The 25,327-nt window shown below is 45.4% G+C and overlaps 1 protein-coding gene across 1 annotated transcript in view; it reads left to right on the top strand.

Moving 5' to 3' along the window:
- Nucleotides 1-209: 209 nt before the first annotated feature.
- CACNG4 (calcium voltage-gated channel auxiliary subunit gamma 4) overlaps nucleotides 210-25,327 on the top strand; it is a 43,608-nt gene continuing 18,490 nt past the window's right edge. The window contains exon 1 of the mRNA XM_039562377.1: nucleotides 210-526. Coding sequence (XP_039418311.1) covers nucleotides 304-526 — 223 coding nt within the window. The 5' untranslated portion in view covers nucleotides 210-303. The remainder of the gene's footprint in view (nucleotides 527-25,327) is intronic.

The raw sequence follows: 25,327 nt of genomic DNA, 5'->3' as shown, positions 1-25,327 counted from the left end.
GGCGTCACGTCGGGGGTCGGGAGGCTCTGTGCCTCCGGTGCCCGCGGCCGGGCCGCCCCTCCCTCCCTGCCTCTCTCCGCCCGTCCCCGGTGCCTGCGCGGCCGGGGCGGTGCGCGGGGGCGCGGCCGGCGGCGGAGCCCGGCCCCGCGGCGGCGGCAGCGGCTCCCCCCGCCTGGCCCCCGCCGCCGCGCCCCCGCCGCCGCCTCCGCCCCCCGCCCCGTGACTCGGAGCCTCCCGCGGGCGCGGCGGCTGCCGGGCGGTGTCGTGCGGCCCCCTGCGCCCGTGCGGGGACTATGAAGCACCATGGTGTGGTGTGACCGTGGCGTCCAGATGCTGCTGACCACGGTGGGCGCCTTCGCCGCCTTCAGCCTCATGGCCATCGCCATCGGCACCGACTACTGGCTCTACTCCAGCGCCCACATCTGCAACGGCACCAACATCACGACGGACGAGGCGCAGGGGCCGCCGCGGCGAGCGCGGGGCGATCTCACGCACTCGGGGCTCTGGAGGATCTGCTGCCTCGAAGGTAGCGGGGCCGCGCCGGGGAAGGGGGGAGCAACTTCCCGGGGGGGACCCGGCTGCGCGCCCGGAGCCGCCGGGCAGAGCCCGGGCAGAGCCCAGCCGGAGCTGGACCCGGAGCCGCCGGGCTGAGCCCCGCCGGAGCCGGGGCCGGGGCCGGAGCCGGAGCCGCGCCGCTGCCTCGGACACGGCCGAGGAGGAGGATGGCGTTACCGTGGCAACCGGCATCTCCGACATTGCCATGGGAACCGGCGGCGGGATGCGGAGCGCTGCCCAGGGGAGCGCTGCCCAAGGGGGCGACCTCGCTCCGCGACAATCGCCGGGGCTTTGAGGGGCTCCTGGCGGGGTCGGGGCTTTTGGGGGCTTTGGGGCGTACCTGAGCCCTGCAGGCTTCGGGGCTGGGGCACCTCCCCGGGAGCTTTAGGAGCTTTGGAGCTCAACCACAGCTCTCGGGCAGGACAGTGGGAACTCCACTTCCTCCCAGTCTGCCCTCAGACAGAGGCACCGGGAGCTCAGGTGAAGGTGGTGTTGCCACCGCTCAGGTGCCTCAATGTGGACTCGGGGTTGCTTAACACAGCCCGAGGGTCAGGCTGAAGGATAGTAATAATAAATAGATGGGTGTTTTAGTGGCTGGGCTGGGCAGCAGACCCCGCTCCCCGCAGAGGCCGAACATGTGGCTCCCGCTCTGAAAATGGAGTTGTGGAGAAGGCGCGGCGGTAGCTGCCGGGACAAAGAAGCACATGGGTGTTGCGAGGATTTGGCAGAGCAGGTCGCAAAGCCCAGATGGGAAACAACATCTGCCAGCTGAGAGCGCGGGGCTCTGACCGTGGGAAAGCGGCACATCCCCGGGAAAGGGACCTGTGCTGTCAGTGGGGGCCGTGGCCACCACGGTGGCTCTGAAGCTCCTCACCTGCTGGTCCATTCTGTCTGTGAACAGCCAACAGAGCCTCCGTGGTGCTGGAGGAAAGGGAGAGTGTGGGGGAAAGGGAGAGCAGAGGAACGCTGGTGACTTGTGCCGAGCTGCTCTGTGGCTCGTGGGGGTGGGGGCACGCCGGAGCCCTTCTCCCCACAGGGATGCACTTGCAGGGCGGGCTGCTGTGCACCCAATTCCATCAGCACGGCTTAGCACACGGGAACTTCGCAAACCTGGCTTTGTGCTTTATTCCAACTGACAGACGGCTCAGCCCAGACGAGCCCAGCTCCAGTTCAGAATCGCAGCTGTGTTCAGATGGGGTTTTTTTCTCCCCAGAAAATGCTGTGGCGTGGTAGAAAACACCTCATTCTCATGCATGTTCTCATTTTCTCCTTTTGCTAATGATTTAAGGCTACAGTGTAACATGATTTTTCTCTTAAAATATCGGATTTGCTACCTAGTAATAGTAGGCATCCATGGAAGAGCTGTACAAAGAGGAAATCTTTTTGGATGCTAAAGAGAGGAAGGATTATTGAAATGTGAAGGTTTAGGGTAATAGCAATGCTTGACTTTATGACTCTTAAAGGAAATCTAACTCTCAGCATGGGCTTTTACGGCACCTGGAAAATGCAGGCTTGCATCTGAGAGCTCCTGAGTTTGCTTGAGCGATGCTGAGCATCCTCCACTTGAACTGAATCTTGTGATCTTCACTGAGCTTGTTCTAAGTGTCTTCAGTCTCTGTTTTTCATGGAAAATAAGTTTGTTTGCATCTTGCAGGAGTTGCTGAGCTTGCTCAGCTAGGCTGGACCTGTCAGGAAAAATCCCTGAGTTTCCCAATGTCAGGATTTCTGTGTGGTCTCCCAGTAACACCGTTCATAGAAGTAAAGTGCAGCTTCGACTGAAACTGGTGGAATTTCTGCCTTGATTTCACCTGGGCTTAAGTCAGAACTTTATTTAGGAGAACAGCAGTCAGGGGAGCTGTGAGGAATGGGCAGTGTTGAAGCAGCTCCCAGTAATGCGGCCGAGCTCCAGTCTCACTGCACCACTGGGCAGCACCGGTGCCCTCCTGGCACTCACCAGGGCATTGGCTGAACAGCTGCACCCAGGAGTTGTATGCAAGTAAAGCTCCAACCCCCACCAGTTTGGGGGATAAAAAGGGATTTCATGGGATGCATCAATCAGCAAGGCAGCTGTTCTGCTCAAAATTCAAACGCTCATAATCAAATTATAAAGTTACAATTTTTAAAGTTGTCAAATATGTGCTAAGAATGCCCAATTTGAGAAAGCTGTCATCTGTTCACAGAGATGAGGAGCAGAGACTACATTCTCTCCTCTTTTTTCAGTATGTTCTGTTTTGTAAGATAAAATCTATAGATACATTAAATTATTCATGTTTTAAACCATACCATGGGACTTGGATTTCAACATGGAACCATTCCTTTGTTTTACAAAATAATAAAACCATTTCCAGAAGCTGATTTAAAACAATACTCTCTTGACCATTTCAGAGCCTCATTCATTTGAAGTGGGTGAGTCTTTCAGTAATATAAAGGTAATATTGCAATTCTGAGGAGATACCTAGCAGGAAAATAACTTCAGTTATGGATTTTTATATGTGATTAAATGGTCTGGCTTCAAACCTATTTTTAGAAATCTTCTGGTGTTTTGGAGAAATAATTGTAAAAACCACCTTCATTTATTTTAATGGTCTTTATTGCCATTTCACTCATGTCAAAAGGCCAAATCTGAGACACAAATGTGCAGAAGCTGAAAATGCCTTAAACAGCCTCTGAAATTGTTTTTGACATACATAAAGCATTTCGCTCCGCAAATTTCAGGTCAATTGAAATTTCCCAGTAAAATCTTTCTCAACTCTATCCATAAAACAATCTGTATGCTGGATTTTGAGCAATCACCTGTTCAGTAGCCCCAATTCAAGATTTCAAACAAAATTACTGAAACAGGATGTAAAAGGATAAACTTGTAATTCAATTATCAGGTGCTCCTCAATGTTTTCCTGATTTTCTTTGAAACAATATTTTACAACAAATTGGCATCATAATTGGAGTGATACAGCTTAGGGATCAAGCATATTATTTGTTTGGAGCTGCAGGGATGAAATAATGTTTCAGTACTAGTAGTTGTTACTACTATGGAGCTTAGTCACTCAAGAAGCAGCGTTAATGATACATCAGTCAAACTCTTGCCTGTCTAATCCCAATTTTGTTCTTTTAGCATGTTTGTCAAAGGTGGAGGTAGGAGGTTCATTGAGTGGATTTTAAATAACAGCACTCTGTTTCTGCGTGGATTTTTAAAAGTAATATCCAAGGTAATTGCCTTCGGTCAGAAACGGAAATGATTCCTGGTGTGGATGTGCAGGACAGAAGGGGCTGAGCCTCTGCAGGAAGATGGCCCAGGGGCTCTCTGGAAAAGCTGTGGTTTGGTTTTCTGGGCCCGAGACAACCACAGTAAATGCAGCCTTGGCTGCTGAAGTTGAAATGTCACCAGAGTAGGGAGTTTCTGACAGAGCCCCCATGCAGCCAATCAACCTGAAACCTGCACCCCAGCCCACAAATTCACAAGAAGAGCAAATCATCCCCATTTTGCGTGGCTGCTGTTCTGTTCCATGTCCACACTCGAGCTGTGGCTGTCACAAGCTGTGGGTCCCTGGGTGCAGAGCAGGATCTTGAAAACACAGCAAAAGCTGTGTCCTGTGAATAACCATTTTGTGGTCAAGCTAACCTGAGAAAGGGAGATTAAACCACTCAGATTTCCCAGCAGCCCCTATTCCTATGGGAAATGTGCAGCACAGCTTTGTAAGCCTCGCAGTCTTACTCACGAGGAAGATCTGATTAAAGTATTTGCCTAGGAAAACACAATGTTAAAACCACCACTTTATCCACTGAAACTGCTTATCTTGGTGAACAATCGTGCTGAAGTTAATAGGACAGCTTACAATAGAGCGCTCTGCTGGCTCTGTGACATCAAGATAGGAAATCAAGTAATGTAGTTGTAATTTAAATTTATTCAAAGAGTATTTTATTAAACACTTCATTCGCATATGAATCTCTTTGAACCCATTGTGTCCACTGCTTTTAGTAGTCTCTGTTTGCCATTTACTTTTCAAGTGGTGCAGTTGGCTATTTAATTCATGTGAGCTCACGTGTCCTTTTTGGCTGCGTGGCTGGAACATTTATAATGGGGAGGAAGGATCGAGTAAATCATTTATGATTTGAAAACTTGCACAAACGCACATTTGCACAATTATTTGCAAGTCTTCCAGCTTGGATGAATGCGCACAAACATGGGAGCTGCGGCACCCGCATGCGCTGCTTCCATGGATACTCCTAAAAACAAAATAAAAATGCTTATACCAGTGTTTGAGGCAAGCAAATAGAGGCAGGCTGCTATCCATCAATACTGCAAATTCATGGCTCATCCAAAAAGAATGAATATTCCTTAGTATTCTCCAAGCACAGCTATGAAGCTCCAGCATCACCACTGTTTGTAATAAACTGAATACAATGCAGACTTTTTCTTCCAGTTCTGTGGCCGAAGTGTTACTTGGTGTAGAGCAAATGTTAAATCACTCTAAGAGCAGACATGACCTGTCTTGGAGGTTGTATCCACAGGCTCCGTAAGAGGTGGTTGCTCTTTTTAGTCTTTGCAGGCACTTGAGCCTGTGCTCACACCATGGAAGAAAAGTGGTTGCAAATGGAGAATACACAAATGGGTGTCTCTGCTCTGAAAAACTTCTTTTGTGATGCCATGGCCTATTTTTAGGACAATATGTACGTATTATTGCACTCCTGAAGAGTGAACTTTCACCCATGAATCTTTCAACACAAACATAAACCCATTAGTGAAGGACTTTGCTGAGATTCAGCCCGTATTTTCACTCTTTCATTCCATATGTCCTGCTCATACCATCTTTGTTTCCTTGGTAAAACACATGGGGAAGGTCCATGTGTTTTACTCACTGTTTTTAAGAGCAATTCTTAGCACTCCAATGTCAGCTTTGCAACCCTGGCAGAAGCAGGGCAGTTTTGCCAGCAATTCATGGAGTGATTTTTTAACAGCCTTTTTAAGTTAATTTTTTTTCAAGAGCATTCCATTTGTTAGAGTTTCTGAATTTGGAGCTGCCTCTTGGACACAGAGTTCAATCCCTTTGAAATATTGTCCATAGTATAAAATACTTTAAAATGCTGAGAAATTTGGTGCTGGAGGACCTGTCAGCAGAAGATGGGTTAAGGTATTATCTGTTCTCAAATGAAAAAAAAAGCATGTGTCTCCTCAGTGCACCTCTTTGAACATTTGTACAGAGGCTCTCGAATGATCATATTGATGTCACAAAACGTCTATTCTTCCCTGCTCTATGAAACAGGGATCTGAAGCTAATTGACTGAATATATGTCACTTTAATGAATTAATTTGCTTTCTTGAATTTGATCTACTCCACATCCAGTTAGGAGCTATCAGGCTACACAAAGGTTTTGGTTTTTTCCCCGTGGCTCTCAGCATGTCAGATATCCCAGTGCAAAACTTAGATCCCAAAGACTCTGTGTGCATTAGCGATGCTCCCTGAAGGCTGCAAACCAATGAAAGCAGATTTGTAATCCAGCTGTAAAGCTCCTTCTACTGTGCAGGATGCAATGTGGAGAGTATTAATCTTACCTCAGTTACAGGATTGTTCTGTGGAGGTTTCAGAAATGTTTTGTGAAGAGTCAGGGAGGTGTTGGGTTGTACAAATAGGATACTCGTGGTTGTGTTGTGCTGTAGTTACTGTTTTATTCTGTATATAGTTACACTGCACGTTCTGAGGACTTGACAGGTGGCATTTGTGGTAGGATCTTTCAGAGCCATAGTAACTCATGTTGGGGTTTGTGGGGACCTTTGCAATGATGTAATGCAGCCTTTGGGCTTCGTCCAGCAGCTGTTATCTTTAACTGAACTTCTGCCATGGGCTTTTATTGCTCTTTTTAGATACTGCCAGGGCTTGCCCTGCCTGCTGGCAGCTCTACTGACCCTCGCCAGTGTAAACTGGTAAAACAAGTCAATATAAAAATGTATTTTTTTTGCTCCTGTGAAATTTGAACACAGTGATTATTCCTTCAGTGCATTCTTTCCCATTTGCTGGGTCACACAGTGTCACCTCTGCTCAGGTCGTGCTGTTCCACCTGTAGCTTTGGTCAGTCTTGCCAGGTGCAGAACACCTCATAAAGAACTCAGGGATAAGGGGAGTGTATCTGATGTCTCCATTCTGTAGTCCTGTGTATTTTTCCAGAAACAGAGAAAAAAAAAAAAAAATATTAGGAAGGGAAGCAAGTGCTTTCATCTCATCTCTAATTCCTTTGAGGAGGTAGGAGTACTTAGGTACTGAGTGTAATCTGAAGTCTGTTATTAACACCTCCCAGCTCCCAGATATTTAGTTGGTGTCTCTGTGGTTTATGTGTTAAAGAGCAGCAATTTCTGTAGAATTTCTGTATCCCCAAACTGAAAATGGAGAGGGGGGAGGAGGAGGAGGAGGAGGTGAAGGAGGAGGAGGATGGGCTTGTGGCTCTGGGCTTTGGTAGGTTTCCTGCTTGATCTGGGGCCAGTTACTTTATCTTTCTGCCCCTGACTAGGAGGGATAACTGTGCTTCCTTTCCACCCACTTCCCTCTCATTCTAATAATAAAATGGAAACGAAGATGTGGAGAAACTGGGACACGGCGATAGGGCTGCCCAGCTCAGGGAAGATGCATGAACACTGCTTTAAATGGGGTTGAAACATTTTGCTTGCAACTTATGTTTTATATGTGCAATATTTGGTGTTTAAGCATGTCTTCCTTGAGGGACAGGATTAAGTCTGATCCTCCACCTACGTAGACTTAACTGCTTTCTAGGAAGGCGGTGGAATTATGCCAATATGAAGCCAATATAAGAGAAGGGATCACAGATTTGTCCCTTCAATTGGACCTTTTCCTGCTGGTCCTTCTTTTCTGAGCCAAGGCTCATCTCAGGAAATAAATCAAACTATCAAACTGAAAAACTGTTCCTGCTTCCAAACATTACTCGGTGCTTATCTTCGTTTTAGATTTCTGTTTACTGGTATTTATTATATCTCAGACTTATGGTTCAGCATCCAAATTCTTCCCAACAGATGGCAAGGCAAGATGCACAGGAGTAGTAAAATAAACAGGATAAATGCACAACTGCCCATATGTCTGAGAGGCTGATACACATTTATGACTTCAGAACAAAGGGGTGTTTTCAGCAGACAGCACCAGTGCTGGGCAGGACTTCACGGTTTTTTTCTGCCTTGTTCTAAAGCTTCTCACTTTTCCAATGTGTTTTGATCAGTTAGATTGCAACATATTTTGTCCTCCCTCTTCTACTCCCAGATAGTTCTTTCCCTTAGTTATTTGTCTCCACTCCCAAAGTACATCAGTTCATTTTGTCTTCAGCATTTTAACGTGGAAGGTGGCTCTTTCCTGGGCTTCAGCTCGTATTTTTTCTTTCAGTGTGGTTGTGACTTTTTTGAGGGGCAGACGGAGGTGCTGGGGACCACAGCAAGATTTGAGGCTTTCTCTATATTGAGATTTATCATAATATTAATGACAAGTGTCCTCTCTACTATCTCAAAATAGCAAGCCTCCGAGCAAGCTGCCTGCAGGATGGATAGCCCAGCCTACACAGACTTTAGCTAGATTTCCCTTCAGATCTGGGGGCATTTTTGCCAGTTGTTGCATGCTGTGAGTCAAATGCAGTAGAAGTGTTGAAGAGGTTCTTGATTTAGCCTGGCAGATAGTCCAGCCCCTCTTTCTCCTCCTTCCCGTTGCATCCTGTCATCTCAACATCTTTGTTCTCTTTCTTTTTTTGCCTCTTCTTGCTGAAAAGTTGTAACCTTCCTTCTGCTAACGAGATACCTTTGAAATTAGCTCTTCGATGACAGTGCATGAGTCCTTCTCTAGAAAACTAGTAGATACTGCCCCAGGTAGAAATTTGAGATTTTTAATTTATCTTCTTAACTCTTGACCATCTTCTGTGCCATCCTGCCAATGAAAAGCATATAATCACTTACTTATCCAAAGGTATCGTTTGGGTTCTCTTTTTCTCTACCTGTTTTACTTGTTTCCCAGGATTAATCCAGGCTCCTGCCTACTTTAAAAATAACCCTGTATATTATTCTTCAACAGAATTGAGTCATTTCTTGTCAAATGTTATCCATGAAGGAATGATAGATTATAAACATTCGGTCGTAGTATGAAGAGCTGGGTGAAGGGAGAGCACGTTATGGAATTACAGTATTTCCTGTACCAATTGCCAAGCCCTGATACGAATTAACCTCTTTTATTGTTCTTCTTCAAGCATTCCGCCTTTTAATTGCTGTTTTGGAATTGTGCCACTTAGTTGTGCCCTTTGAATGTGTCTCGCTTAGCCAGTCCTGTTAGCTTGATAATGCCAAATGTTTCTGAGATATTCAGAAGTGCAGAACATCCCCTGCTCGAGTGGGAGAGGAACCCAGTTCAGGCAGGAATTACCACCCTTGTTTAGCTGCCAGGGTTTTTTTCAGATTAAGTTAATAACCATTTTTAAGTCACTGCCAGTTCTCTACCAGGGGTTTCAGATCAGTTGTCTCCCATTTATACTTTTTAAATGATGCAGTTTTCTGTGGAATATGGATGACTGGATATTTTCTCCTGTCCAAATATATAGCCTTCAATAACACTGGGATTGTTATTGTCTTCCTTGCATCCCAGAGGCACAGTTTATCTATTGGTGCTGCAAGGCATTAAAAAGGAACCATGACATGTCACAATTATGACTTGAAATAGGATCTTGCCAGAGGAACATTGCCTAAATGTAATCAAATCCAAACTATAACTTATTGCAAATACCTATCGGAGCTGCGCACACCTATCTCACAGCTCGCTGGTTATCAGTGATAGCTGATAGCAGGGCACTGGATGAATTTTTTGGAAGAATTGTCATGCTGTTGAGGTTTTTTAGAGTTCAGCCCCCAGCATTCAAGTGCCTGCAAGCAAATGAAATAACAAACTCTCAGTGCTGGAAGACCTTGTGACTATTTAGGCTGAGCTTTCAAAGGTATCCAGATATGAAAGTTTGTGATACTCTTCCGTGCATGACTCACTAATGGCAATAGTGGGCTTTAATCGTCCTTGTCCAGTGGATATTCTAAATTCAAGTAAATCATAGCAATGCTCTTTTACATAATGCATATCTTTTAATGCAAAATTTGCTAGACTTGGTTTCTTTGTGTGTTAGTTTGGTTTTAGCCAGATGATGAAACAGCAAGTTGCATTGTGTCACATCACATTTTCATCCACAGGGATTGTGAACAGGGTTGAATCCCTCAAATTCATTGAACAGAGCCCTGGTACTGGAGCCAGTGAAGCCAATAGCCCAAAATGGATTGTTAAGCTCCAGATATGACTCTGCTGAGTGTGGGAAGGTGATCTGCTTGCAACTGTGAACTACCAAAACTTCAGGAACTTGATTTCCATTGGAGAGGGAGAGCTCCAGACTCTGCTTCCTCCCAGATTTAACCTCCTGTTCCCATTTAGCCACCTGATGTACACCTGGCTGAAGGCAGTTTATTCTGTACCGTTGGAGCTCAGGAACAACGTTAACCATTTCAATTGCATTTTATTAGGGCAACTGTTGGAAAACATCAGTATCAAACAGAGCTCTCCGAGACATGATTAAACATCAATTAATAGATCTGGGAGCTCAGTAACAGTTTGGAAATGTTTCTTAAAACCGAGTTGCTAACCCAAACCAGTTGGGTCCTTACCCTCATCCTTCTGCCAGCCAGCAGGGGCTCAGTTATTTGCCATGACAGCAATTTGGGGGTCACCAGAGTGCTCTTTGCAGACAGACTGACCCCTTCCAGACGGAGCAGTAGGACACAGACAGCTCCAGTCCAAAAGCCCCTCTGCACACACTGAACCAAAGCCAATGAATGTAGCAAGAGGCTGAGTTTCTTGGCTCATGTGTGGAGCTGCTTGGATGTTCCCACCCTCTGTTTGGATCAGAGCTGGTCCACGTCCCCCCAGTTCTGCCCACTGTGAAAACACATTTTTGTTGGCAAAAGATGCTCCAAGACAGTGAGCAGACTTTCCAAAGGGGGAGGCTTTCAACCTCTATCCGAGCTTACATCACACTAAGAGTCAACCAAATTTCATTTTTTAAGTTATTTGGGTGTTTCAAAATATATTTATCCAAGACTGTGCCAATCTGCTCACTGTGAGATTAAACATCCCATGGTTTGCTCCAGAGGATGGGAAGCATTTCTCCTTTGCTCTGCACATTTTGCTGTGCTCTTGTCCTTGCCTTTAGCGCTGACAAATGCAGACAGTTCTGAGGTGCTTTGGGATCCTTAAAGATGCAAGACCTGAAATAAACCATGTAGCCTTTAGGAATTATGTTCACAGCACCACTTCTAATTACAGCTGTTCGAACAATTCATTTGCAGTGTCCCGCTACTGTGGTGCTTATTAAAACAGAATCCTCTTTATAGTTTGGTAGCAAATTAAGAGGGGAAGAACACAGCTATCCTGTTCCACCCCATGCTTTTGAAAGAGGTTTACCTTCATAACTTGCTTTCTAGGGATATTTTCCTTGTTTTCACTTGCGTTCCTGATCTGATTTTTTAATTACTTACTTGGTGACTCTTGGTAGCCATCTTCCAGTGACCTTTTTCCTCATTTTATTTTAATTTCTGTGTATAAATGGCAGTGTTCTAGCTGGAGACAGTCTTTGGGCACAGCACAAAAACCCCATAGGGAAGGAAAAACAGGCCAGAAATTTTACACCTGAATTTTAAAGTCTTAACCCAGGGCTTTGGCTACACAAAGAGCCATCACGCTCAGCTCTGCAGGATCGGGGAGCACTCGCACACCGGAGCTGTATCCTGGTCCAAGATCAGGGCCAGACCTGGGCAGCAGGACCTCACCATCAGCATCTCCAGGCATCAGCACTGGATGCAGCTACTCCTACAGGTTATCCCATTTTTCTGGCATGACTGCTGTGCCCTGGGAGGGCTGAGCAAGTGCTTGCAGCTGGCCAGAATATGGGTACACAGCTCCTAATGCTGATTTTATAGCATTAATGTGCACCTGTTTTGGTGGCCAACTGGCACCGTGCTCAGCCTAAAATGTCTGTGTAAGCTCTGTATTAAAAGAGGCATAAGAATTAGTGTGTATCAAACATGTCATTAGACACGTGCCTGGTAGACATAATGTGGTATAATGAATATGATCACAAGAATAAATTAATAACTGAAAACATTTTTTATACATGTGCACACTTAAAACAGGGTAGGAACTAAGTGACACTTGTGTCACCAGTTTATAATTAAAATGCAGTGCTTGAATGAAAATGTAAGCTTTAATTAGCCAGCACGACCCTGCTTCCGGCTTTACTTCCCACTGAAAAGCAACGATAACAAGCTCACATTTATTATCAGAGTTTTTCCTGGAGCTGTGCACTGAAACATGCTCACATCTGAGCCCTTTCACTGAAGACATTTTTTCGCTTCAGCAGTTTGGCATGCCATACAAAGGCTCTCTGATTTTTAGTGATGTTCACCTCCTCTTACATAAAAATGTTTTCTGTGCATATTATTTGGTTTTAGTTAAAGTCCAGGTGCACGGGTTACTGAAGAACGAAAGGGATGGCTCATCACAGAGCACAATGGACAATTATTGCTGAGCTTCACTGTATTGCACAGACAAATCCTTTCTTGGAGCTCAGCATTGTGGCTATGAGAAAGAGAATACCTACGATCCAGCCCAGAGTCCTACCAGGGTAAGAATAGATCCTGTGGGAGATGCTTTGCCCATTTCATTTTTAACTCTCTCAAGGGACAGAGCTTCACGGTTTTGTTTAGAGACACTGTTTTGCATTTTAATTTCACCAGTGGGAAGTTAATACATATATAAATTATGAGGTCTCATGTGTTCCCATTTTCATCCCAAGAGGATGTTAGGCTTTTTGTAAAATGGCTAAATAATTCTCTGGGTTCTGCCCCCCATTTAAACCAAGATTTACCTTGATTTGTGATCCAAATTTTGCTGCTGCTTTGCCTGAGGATTGAGCTTAATTTCTGCAAGAGAGGGCAGAGTCCTTGGCTGTACAGGCAGGAAGAAAACCCATCTTGGCTCCTGCCCAACCCCACACTTTGGGTACCTGGCCCAGCACCCCATGTGAGGGGCAGAGCCATCCACGGGAGATCCAGATCCTTGTGGTGCCTTTTGAGAGATCCTGACATCTTCCCAATTTCCCCCAAAATAGGAACCTTTTCGTCTAGGACTTATTCAGCCTTGTGTCCATGCAGGAGGTACCTTATTGGGTATTTTTACACCCTTCAAATTGGTTCATGTGCAGAGAAGGCTGCAGGAATCTGTGTCCCAAATAATAAGGATAGGGAATGGCCACCTCAGCCAGTGCTTAGGAGAGCTGGTGAAAAGCACACAAACCCCAACAGCCCCAAAACGTCAAGATTGAGCAGCTGAGCCTCAGAAAGTGTATTTAAGGAATGTGGCCTCTCTGACAGAGATGGACCAAATGCCCACATGGATATCTTTTGCAATGCCCCCTCCAATATTTTAAGCAATTTCTACGGGCAGAATTCTTGTGATGTGGGAGCGGATGTCAAGCCAGGATGTCTCAACTCAGAATAGATGTGTGCTCATAGCTTTGGGTCAGGCAGTGATGTGTGGTGGAGTTAGAGCCTCCAGGAACTCTTCAAGTTGTAGGAACTACAAAACTCCTGGTTTTTCACTGGTGCTGTTCACATGGGACAGAATGACCTCTCCAGAAAGCCCTTCCAACAGCAGCCGCAGTTTCTCTCAATAGCATTTAATAGCTACCCATAGAGAAAATTACACTCTATTTAAAAGGCCAGAAAAATCATCTTCAGTTTAACTCTGCTGACTTTGGTAGAATTACACCTCAAATGAGTTCTGTCTGATATCCTTTCCCATACTAATGTTCAGTAGCTGGGCATAAAAAGCCTTTCCAAGGCAGATTAAACAAGCCCAAATGGTGAAATATTCTTTTAATTTTCCTTCACACACGTTATTTTAGGTGTAGCTTGGAACTCTGCCCTTACAAGAGGCATCCCTTTAAATATTTATACAGCATAAATATGTAGCCACCTTCATACGTTTTTAATGATATGTTCCTTTCTAAATTAACCATTAGGTAACCCTGTCCTATAGTGTTCTGTATTTTGCACTGCATTTACGCTACTCTTGGATTTTTATTTTTTTATTTCTCCGTGGAACAATGAAGATGTCAAGGCAAGGCCCAGGGGCACCATGGAAATCGAATTCTTGGAGCACCACTGCTGTTGCCATGTGGACACACACTCAATAGCAACACTGTGCTGCTCTGCAAACCAAGGGGATGCAACCCCAGCCCGACTGCTGGGCCGTGGCAGTTCAGTGCCAGAACAACGGCAGCTCCTCGCTCCTGGAAATGTAACTCCAAGCGGAGAAGGGACAGGAAGAGATATCTCTATTTCAAGGTTCTCCTTGAGAACCAGTAGGTTTCTGAATTTTCCAGAGGTTTTTCTCTTTTTTTCCTTCTTAATTGTGTTATTAAGATGCTACAATGTGCCAAGGTGAATAGGATAAAGCCCAACACTGTCAACTGAGTCAGAGATCTTTTTCTCATGATCTCCTTGCTCAGCCCTGATTCGGCCTGAAAACCCACAGATGAGTAAAATTGTTGGTACAACCCATGGGTTTTTATGGCTCTGGGATTTTTGCATCCTGTTTAATTACACCACTATCATAGCAAAGCAGTTTCTGCAGAAGCTGCTTATGGCTTGTTTCCCCTCCCTCCCAAGGGGACCACAAGAGATGGCTGCACCCTGAGATCACGGCTGCAGAACCAAACACTTAGCAAAGCCTCAGCAGACAGACAGACAGCACCCCTGAAAAAAAAAAAGAGACATCAGAGCTTATCCTATGCCCTGTTATACTGAAAGTATTCCCACACATTGCTTCGCAAAGAAGAGTTTCACCCTTTAGAGCTGGAATCCAACCTCTCCTCCTCTGAAGGAGCCTTACCCTGTACTTGTTTTGTAAGTAAGAGCTTCAGTTAAGTCAGCAGAGATTTTGTCTGAGAATAATGGGCTCAACAAAATACTGAAATGCAATTTCCATGAGTTGCAGGGTATTGAAGGCAGAGATTGAGTCACCAGCAGTGCCCTTCCAGCGCCGGAGCGGTTCCACGGAACACGTCGCGAATCGGTCCCAGGCAGAATATTACCGTCTCCTACAATGTGGATAAGGCACTGTGTAAAAGGCACAGGGGTATTTTTCTGTCTTCCCTCCAGTGAAGCAAATCTGCTAGGGTTTGGCTTCGGCAGTGACTTGGTTTCTGGGTTTTTAAATGTACTGGTAAAGGGACATTGTTTGCTCCAAACAAAAGCCGCCTGGGCTTGGCATTCCTTACGGGTGCCTGAGGAAAAGAAGCCAGGCAGCAGCTGAAATCCAACAAACTGCTCCCTTCCACCACGGGAATGACAAGGTATGGCCAAGCTGAACTTGTGCTGTTATTCGAGGCTTTTCTTTGGGTTGCAGAGGCAATTTTTTTTTTTTTTTTTTTTTTTTTTTGGTGTTTGCTGCAAATATGTTTAAATTCTCTCTGGTTTTGAGGCAAGTAGTCAATGCATCTGAAGTGCATACTTGGCATATGTTTCTTTTCGCATGCTGTCCTCCACTCATTTCATGCAGCAGATGCTCAGTTTACCACTTTAAATGTATTCTTATTTACTAGAAATTATTTTAGAAAATAGCTGTTTGGAACTAAACATTTCCAGCCCTTCTTTTGGGTGCAGGGAGCTCCTTTTTGCAGCTGTCCTGGGTGGCTGCATGCAGATGTTGACAGGTTAATTTGCATTTGAAGAGCTGGATGCAGTGAGCTAAGCAAGGGTTTTTCTTCCCTGCCTCTGAAGGCAGTCACTTCACATTCCTTGCCAAATTTAGCCCCAATGCTACTCTTCTTAATTAACTAGAGCAACGTCCAAGCTGAGTTTGGCCCATTGTTAGCTGGCCATTTATTACAGGGTTGAATTAAACCCCTTGGCCACGTAGAAGAAAGGCTCTTATTCTGAAAATTGATTGTGCCAAAGTGAAACACAAGGACAGCCCTAATTCACAGCAAGGTGGTAGGTACAAGCTGGTTTATCTGATTTCCTCTATCCTGTTGCCAGAAACTGCAAGTCCAACCTGGTTTTCCTGCCTGCTGCACACTGCCGGGGTCAGAAATGGCTTAGTAAAAAGGGAATCCTGGTGTTAAGAACAATGTGCAGCTCAGACTGCTCAATCCCCCTTCCCAGAGAGTATTCGTTCTCTTCTTGTTGTGGGTTTCTTTTTTCCCTTTAAAATAAGTTTATATCAAGACTTTGAGCACAAAGACCCAGATTTAGACTTCAGTCCCTTCCATGGCTATAGGAAAAGGCAGAAGTCCTGATTCACAGCCCTTCTTTCAGCCTCTAGGAACTGTTGCTGCTGGTCTTTCATGTGCCTGATCCATCCACATCGGCTCAAAGCTCAGTTTAGCAGAGACCAAAAGCTTCCACGATGCAGCAGGGAGAAGAGCTGGCATTCAAAGAGCTGGCATTCAAAGAGCTGTAGCCCTGTCACCACCAAGGCCCCCACATTTTGCTTCCTCTTTGGTTTCTTTTCTTCCTTTTAGATGTTACAAAGCTGTCAAGGAAAGGTACATCCATTGGGTATTAGAGCACTGAGCTGAACCTACAGAGACATGGGAAGACGTAATTAATGTTTTTCCTGGTTTTTTCCACCTTTTTTCGCCACACTTCTGTGCTTCCCTGCCATGTCCCTGCCATGCTCTGCTGTGGGCAGATGCTGGTCTCACTTCCCCCATAATCTGGGTTTCAGCTCAGTTTGCTGTGCATCCCCCTGGCCGAGGCTGCCATGGGGACAAAGTTACCCACCTGAGGGACAAAGTAACCCTTCTGAATTTATCAGTTTTGATGTCCATTTGCAGGCGTTAAATGAACACTAGTAACACATTGGATTCAGCCTGCATTCCTGGCAAAATTCTTCCTGGTCACAGTCAAATGCAAACGAATTCCTCACCCCAGCTGTGTATGAGGCAGGTACTGGCACAGTGCACTGTCTTAAAGAGAAGTGTTTGCTGCAGTCCATCATCTGCATCACAAATGAAGCTTTTCTTGGAGATATCTTTGGGTTTTCTACGTAAGAACTTAAGGGGAGGGGATGGGAATGGAGAATGTTGCTGTTAGACAGGCATGATTCAGGTACCCATGGCGACATGAGATCACTGCATTGTCACCAGCACAAGGAGATTACCTTATACAAGAATAACTAAGAATAGAATTTTTGACCTTCAATATTTCCTTATCTGTAAATATTAGATCTGTGGAGCAGTGCAGCCCTGCTTGTCAACAAGAAGAAATAAAAGAAAAATAAAACTAATTTAAAACTCCACAGTGGCAGTGGAATAAATTCATACATTTATCATTTCAGAGGTTCCCATCACTCCTGCCTCTTTCCTGCAAGGTTTAAATGATTACTTTTTTTTTTTTAATGTTATGTTTACTCTCCTAAGAATAGAACACACTTTACAGAAGCTCATATGGATGAAAAAGCATTTTCCTTTTGCACTGTTGCTCACAGTTGACACACACAAACCTACACCTTGAGCTTTCTAAAACCTTGGTTCATACCACCATCAAATATATTCATGAAATATTTAGAAATTTATTTTTAAGTCCTTAAAAGTTGAATGTTTATTAATTGAACTTCAACTTTAAGAAATATCATGGAACTCAGTGTTTGGTGCAAGACTTTATCTGGTCCAGTAAAAGGGGCAGATTCTTCACAACACTTGCACCTGCCCCTGCTCCTGCCAACGCTAAAATTGGAGATATTTGAATGAAAAAAGATCCTTAAAGTGAAGAAATGCAGGATGAGGTTCTAAGCTTACCATAACAGCTGGAAAGAACCTTGTAAAATGAAATTCAGCATCTGCTTCTATAGATGTCTCAGGTTTTAAGTTTCTGAGACAGAGGGTAAGTTTTAAGCAGAATTTTAACTTGCACATACATGAATTATTTCTAGTGACTGGCTCAAAAATAGTGATTTGAGCCTGTGCAATGTGTTCACACAGGGCTGGAGCATGCCCAGGCAGCCTGGCCAGGCCTGGGGACACAAAACTTTCTGTGCATACCTGGACCACATACCCCGCCTTGTGTCAGGCACCGTGGGCTGGGGACATGCTCTATGTGTCCCTTGTCCCTTCCTGGGCATAGGTCATCAGGAAATGGCCAGAGTTTGGGGTGCAGACATCTCGCTGAGGTCTGAGCCATAGTTTGGAGTCACTGGAGGCCAAAGGCAAAGTGCTGTCCCCCGAGAGCAGGGGCTCATTGTGCTGTGTTACTCAGATGTGCAGCTGTCACAGCCTCCGTGGCTCCTCCTGTGATGGGAGTGGCTCAGGCACCGTGTTGGGACTGGGCTTCAATTCACCATCCAAGTCGTGGTGCTCAGGCTCCTCATTTGCTTCAGGGGAGAAAGGACTTTGTACTTCTCTGAGAAGGAAAAGGAGGCTGTGGTGTGGGAAAAGCAGCTCCCAGGTTCTCACTCGTGAGAGCACTGCTGGAAAAAAAAATCCAAGAAACACATTTAAAACACAAGGGGATGGCACTATCTCTGCTGTAGCCCCCCAGAAGTCCATGAAGGAACCCCTGGTGTATCCAGCATTTGCAGGTTAGCAGGACACATCAGGTAGGATTGTGGGGAGCTGCTACAGAAAACCTCTGATGTCTCATGAGGGTACAGCTCTCCTACTCCAGAGCCTGCAGGAGCAGGTCTGCAGAGGGGTTTAGGTGATGCTGTGGCTAAAAAGTCAACCAAACCCCAGCGCCCTGGACAATAAATGACACTGGAGAGCAGAGCGCAGGAGCTGGACCCTAATGCTGAGCGGGCTGACATCAGACCTCCCCTTTACAACCCACAGGGCCGATGTTTGAGGGCCATGCTCATCCTGAGGGATGGACATCACATCTCTGAGTGCTCTGGATGGAGTCAGCAGTGCAGGAGTGCAAGGCACATCCCTCCCACGGCACTGGTGCTGCCCTGGCAGCACCATCAGAGTTAAATTATGTGGCAGATACTCACTCTCCAGTAGGTATTTGCTGGCCATAACCCGGTGATTCCAGTCTGTAGAGCAGAAGTAATCCACAGTCACTAGGCAAACATTGTCCAGAGCTTATTTGGGAGAGAAAGCCCTGCTGCATTGGCAGCACTGGGTGCAGGAGAGCTGCTGGAGCCAGGTGATGTTTCAACATGACTGAGTATTTTTAGAGCCATCCTATAGTGCAGGATTTTTAACTTCCATTTCACAGCCCTTGAAGCCTGGCAAACTTTCATTAACATTTGATGCCTTGAAGTCATGCAAGGTCTGGGGGGAAAGGGAGGGGAAGGAGGAAAAAGGAATACACCTTTTTGGAACGTGTAGTTTGCGAAGTTGCTGGGGAGCTGAGGAAAAGCCTCCAGTCTCTCCTTTTTGTACCAGGGGGTTTTAAAGGACCCCAACCATTCAGAAAACAAAGCTAGAATTCCAAACCATGGCTGGGTGGAAGAGTCTTAATTAACATGTGGAATACCTGGAGTCTCTCTGGCCCTTGTGGAGTTGAACCCCACCACCTTGCAAGGATTATGCCTCTCTTCTTTGCCCATTATTAGGCAACTTTGCTCCTATAGGGCTGTTTGACCCAAAAATCCCCAAATCATTTATAAGCCATCACGCATCCATCCTCAAGCAGAGAACACAGGCCATGGAGAAGTCAAAGGATGTGCTCCCATTTCCCACTGCCCTCACTGCCATTTCTGCTCAGCGCAAAGTGAGGCTTTTTTGCCCAAAGTTATAACCAATGAAAACAGTGCTTCCCTGGCTACAAGGCAGACTTTCAACTGGAAAATAAGTTAACAGAAACTCTATTTTTCCCCCCTCTAAATATACACACATATACACACACACACAGCATCTCTTTGTGCACAAAACTGAGATATTTCATAGGCTGAGGGAGTAGGAAGAAGAGACATATTTTTGTCTCCTTGGCAAAAATATATTGGCAGCGTATCACTGAGTTGTAAAGATTGAGTAAGTACCAGAGCATGGCCCCATTAAGCAGGTTTTGGAAAGCTGCCCTTTGGCTGCCCTGGCCTGTCTGCCAGGGCCATAGCAGGGACACTGCCCTGGGGGAACTCAGCCTGAGGGGCCCCAAACAGCCCACCCAGGCTCCTGAGGAGGAAGAGGAGGTTGCACTAGCTGGAAATGAGAAGCTACCAGCTCTGCATCATGCCAGACGAAGTGTCTGAAGGGGAGAGGAGCTGTAAATCTCCCCCTGGGCATGGCAGCGTTCCCAGGCAGTCAGAGCTGCTGCCTGACTCCTGATGTGGACCTGTCAGGAGGTCTCACCAAGGCAGTGACAGACTGGTCCTCTCCAGCTTTCAAAACTCAGGGGGAAATCTGGTCCCCAAAATGTTCTTATCCAAGGGCATGGAGGGCTGAGGGGGAAGGAGTCAGTGGCGCAACAGCCACCACAACCTGCCTTTTGTCCAGTCTTCCCAGCAAAAGGAAAATGTTTTGGTTTTCTCCTCCCAGTTGTAACATTCCCAGCTGCTTCCATGCCATTCTAGGACAGCAAAAGGCAATGAGCATTTCTGGTTACAATGGCAGATGTGCCTGATGATGGTGAGGGCTGGGACTCTCAGATACATTATTTAAAGGAAATTCTGAGATTCCAAATTGGACTGCTCAAAGCTCCCACCACCGCTATCCTTCCCCAGTGCAGGTAGAGACATTTCATAGTAAAACAAAATCCTGAAATACTGAAAGTAAACTCAGAAATCTCGACAATAAAATATTTATGAGTCTGTGCTTTGGTGCATTGTAATTTTGCATGATATGTTTTGCTTTTCAAGACTGACTAGATTAAGGCTCTTCTGATTCATTAAACACATTTTCCCAAATGCTGTTTCTACAAATATTGTTGGGTCATTGTGTTTAGTTGCATTTATTAGCTGGTGTAACAAGGAACTTACATCTTCCATAAACCTGAGAGGAACCCGCTTAAATGTGTTGCTCTGAATCTCAGCAGAGAAGAAAACAGTTCTCATGAATAATTAAAGCTTAAAGAGGTCATGCTGGTTTTGCAGCCTCATTTTTATTTTTCACTGCTTAGTTTGCATTAGGAAATAGGAAGTTTCAGGTGCAGGAGCCAAACGGAATCTCTTCTGCATATGTTCATTTAAACAGATCTATTTGGTAGCCATCTCCATTTTTACGTATTAGGTCATTTGTTAGCTGCAATAATTTAAATCACTCCTGGGAATTAGAAGTTTAAGGCTTTTAATTTTTTTTCAGGCAGTTGCTATGCATCCCTTTGCCTTCTGGCAGGAAGGGGCACCAGCTCCTCAGCCAGGCAGGGCTGGGATGCAGGCAGAGATGGGATGCCAGAAGGGCTGGGATGCAGGCGGCGCTGCTCAGGGAGGACCTGGGTCACCATCTGGTCCCCATCTCCACAGGCCCCTCCAAGCAGCCAAGCCCCTGCTCTCCTCCCAGTCCCCCTGCTCACCTCCAGCCACCCCGTGCCCACCCTTCCCCTCTCTTCCTCAGCTTTCTCTCTCTCCCGCTTTCTTCTGAGCTTCTTTTTCTCCTCCTCTGTGAACAACTTCCCCAAAGTGCTCCTTTCCCCAGAGTGCTTCCTCCACATTCTGCCCCAAAGTGCTCCTTTGCTCTTTTTCTGGTCCTTTGCTCTTTTTTCACATTGCTCTCTGTCTTCCTCCACGAAGGTGCAGAACCTCTTGGGTTGCACGTACTGCTGGGAATCAGGAATAACCAAGTCAGTAGTAACTCTAATTCAAGTTAAAATCCTACATGCTGCCTTTATATTCCCTTCCAGGGTTTAACAGTTGTGAAATATTTTTGTTCCTTTCCTTTTTTTCCCACTGGAACCTGCTCAGCCTCTCCATCAGCTCTGCTATTTGTTCCCAAGGTTAGACGTTAGCCCTGGCTATTCAGCTCAACAACCCACACAGCACTAATCTCTCCTGGTGGAGTGTCTTTCGCACTAATACATCATGCAGATGATTACTGAAACCTTTGTCTTGCATTTCCCAAATCCAGCCATCAGCAGGGTTTGGCAGTTACATGCCTTTCTCCCAACCTTTAGATTCCCTGTTGTCATCTGCCTTGTTTCTGCCCCGCATCACTGATTGTGCATGATCAATCTCTAGAGGCTTCGCTTCTATGTATAACTCAACAAGCTGGCAGAGGAACCAGGAAGACTCATTTGTGTGCTCCAAAACGAATGGAGATCCAGCTCAAGGTCACTGCATTCCAAAGACAGACACATTGCAAGCATTCCTTCCAACTAAAATGGTTTATGGAGTGTTATTTCCCTATTGCTTCTTCAATATCCAACTATTTTTCTGAATGCCACCATCTTATGATGAATCTCCATGGATTGAAGAGATGTGGAATCACTACAAGATTCCATGAGTGTCCAAATATTCTGCATATTCCTAATCACTTCACTAGCAAGGTCCTATATCACTACTTTCCAGTGTAACCCTCATGCTTTTTTCATTAAAAAAAACCCAACTTTGCCATGAGCCAATGAAATGAATGAGCCAAAAGAAAGTTTGTAAAGGATGTTCAGCTCTAGATGTCAGGTTAGAGACATTCCCTGCTATTGGAGCAGACAATAACTCATTTAATGCAGAGAGGTAATTATTTAGTGCCTTGCAAGCTTCTGCTACACCAAGAGAGTTCACCATCAGCAATCAGAACCATCAGTAATCAATTCTCAATATTGATTGCATCAATATTATGAAGCATCACCTTATTAATAAAATATCAATGGTATGAACCATTAATATGAATCATTTTTTCTGCTGACTAGATCTGGAAGGTTTTTCCATTAGAGAAGAAGACACCAGGTGCACCCTGTGTGTGTTACTCCCAAAATCCCGAAGGATTACCCAGGTCCTCATTCTGGAGAGTTGTTTCTTAAGTTTTAGACAGCTGTATGCCAGCTGCAAACCTTGCCTGATGTGAAATGAAAATGTTTCAGAAAATGGAGAAAAAAATGGCAGTTTAATAGCATCTAAAAGTAGAAGTTAAGACTAGGAAGGTAATAGCTGGAGGTTGTGCATGTGTGAAAGTTGAAGTGGCAGAAAATACAGGGGATTAAGCATCACACATTGCACTGGGTGTGTTTCAGGTAGTTCAAGAAGCACCCCAGAGGTGACCATGACAGTGACTCAAATTACAAACTCAGTAGAAACTCTGAAGAGACATCAATGTCCATTTCCTTAAATTCACCCTCCCAGGAAGTTCTGAGCCATGAGACAGGATTTGTAGACGTGCTGTCATCCTAAAAGGTGAAACCATCCAGTTGATCGCCATGTTAATGAGGGGGAACTGATGACTTACCGAAGGAAGGGAAACCATATGGATAAAGACCAAACTACCCCTTAAGGGAAACTTGATTCCAATTGCGCAAATACAGGAAAAAGGCACAGTTTGACATTGTGAAAATAAACATGATTTGTCATTTTGCAGCATGTGAACTTCACCAGGCAAAACAAGGGTCTGTTCTCAGAACTGCATCCAGTACAGTTTGGGACTTCAGCCCTCTCACAATGACTGATGGACTGGCAGCAGCCTCCCTGGATGAGCAGACTTTGGACTATTCAATTTGTGTCAGGGTCAAGAATACTGGGGGGAAATAATAGATATTGGTCCAAATCCTGGCTAGCATTCAGGCCAGCACCATTATTTCCCGCACTGAGGTGTTGGAGTGGTGATGGTCACTGTGGGGCCATTCACAGTTGAGAAAAACAAGTCAATCTCTGACATACTGTGCCAAAAGCACTGCCAGTTACTAAAGTACCTCTTTAAATTAAGGTGTTTGGAGCCAGAATGTAAGTAAGAGCTGGAAACACATTGGAGGATGACTCTCAGTTCAGAGCTCTGATGGATGAAGGCTATTCATCCATCACCTAAGAAGCCAACACCAGCTCCTCAAGTGTTAGACTAATTTTAGCTAAGGTAGAAAAACCAGCTACAGAACTCTAATGGAGGTTTCTATCCAAGCTCCAAATTCACTTTAAAAGGACAAGGAGGATTATATCAGCCACCCAGAAACAGCCTCAGCGATGTGGCAGCAGAGCAAAATATGGAAGTGAGTGGTGAGACAAACTTCTGGGCTGCCGGGATAAAGGACTGTGGCAGGAGATGCAGGACGAGATGAGGTGTGAAGGCAGAACACAGCGAGTGTGGGCCGTGGTGGTAGAGAGAAAAGCAGACACAGAGAAGTGAGTTAACAACCCCACGACAAACTAGAAATGTTGACAGTTTCTTGGGACTGAGCCAGGCATGAGAATACTCACCGTGGCAGGGCTGACTTATCTCTGACTTTAAAATCTTCCTCAAACAGCATCACCAGTGTTGCCCCAAAACAACCACGTCATAGGAATTGCCCCTATTTCCCTGCGCAGTTGATCTATGAAATGCAAACTGAACATCAGGGCTGGAAGTTGGTTAGTCTTTCTTCCTAGAAAACACAGAGCCATTCCCTCAATAAGTTCCATAAAAAGGAACAACAAGAAAGACTAAACCAGGATCCCCTGAAATTTCCCCCACTTTTCCATCCAAGCAGCAGCACGAGAGGTTGTGGTTGATAAGGAGAAAATTGCAAATGGTAGTAGGACGACCCTTCAGCAGCACTCCTGGAGTTACTCCATTATCTGCTGCTTGGCCAAGGAAAGGAAGCTGGGAAGGGATAGGAGCACTGCTGAATAACCTCAGTCATTAATTCCATGGCCAGAATGATGGTTTATGAGACAAACATTTGAAGAAACTTGAAACTGAGTAGCCTAAACCAACACTTAACACCCAATTCTCCCCTACTCTGCTGCTGTCCTGCATTTCCCTGGTACCATTGGTATTCACTGTGGTAGCACAAGGACACTTAGTACTTTTGGCAGCAGTTTTGTAATGACTGAAGAGAATTCAAAGGACAGCAGCCAGACACTGTGATGTGTTTTATTAGCTCCCAGATGTGCAGGTAAGGTGAATATTTGGGAAATGAGTTTTGCTGCCACAGGTTTTCTAACATCACTCAAGGTCTCAAAATCTTATAGTGGAACAAAAGGCTGTCATAGAATTTGAAAGTCATCTTTGGCAAAGCATCTTTTCTGAATCTGTTCACTTCTTACACAGAAATACAAATGCACGACATCTTTGATGATATTTGCCCAGCTGAAAACAGGAGGTCAGCTGCTGAGGCTGTGTGTTTTCCACACGAATTATAAGTGACTGAGCCTCTGTAGGCATTTCCTGGGATATCTTCTGGTGTAGATGATCCAGAATCTGGAGATGCTTTACCAGGCTGTATAAAATAGTGTTTGGTGCATCCTGGATTGCGGAACATCAAAATAACAAAGAGTATTTTGCTTAAAGAGTAAAATTGTTCCTGCCAGAATTAGAAGTCACCCCCAAACAGCAGAGTTGCCCCATCCCTGGAAGTGTTCAAGGCTAGGTTGGATGGGGCTTGGAGCAGCCTGTTCTAGTGGAAGGTGTCCCTGTCCACGGCAGGGGGTGGAACAAGATGAGCTTTAAGATCCCTTCCAATGCAAACCATTCTGTCGTTCCATGAACAGCGGACTTCTTTACCACCTAAGCAAGGTTCACCTTCTGCTATGGGGCCAACTTCTCTGGGAAATAGTGTGCATCCCCTGGCATCTGGAGGAGGTCAGCTAAGGCATCACATCTGGTCCACAGGAAACTCAGGAGTTTTCTAAAAGGGGTGGTTGTGACA

This window comes from Corvus cornix, chromosome 18 (assembly GCF_000738735.6).
Source record: "Corvus cornix cornix isolate S_Up_H32 chromosome 18, ASM73873v5, whole genome shotgun sequence".
Classification (NCBI taxonomy): domain Eukaryota; kingdom Metazoa; phylum Chordata; class Aves; order Passeriformes; family Corvidae; genus Corvus; species Corvus cornix.
The sequence above is the reverse complement of the archived record's forward strand: the minus strand, read 5'-3'. Positions and strand labels throughout refer to the sequence as shown.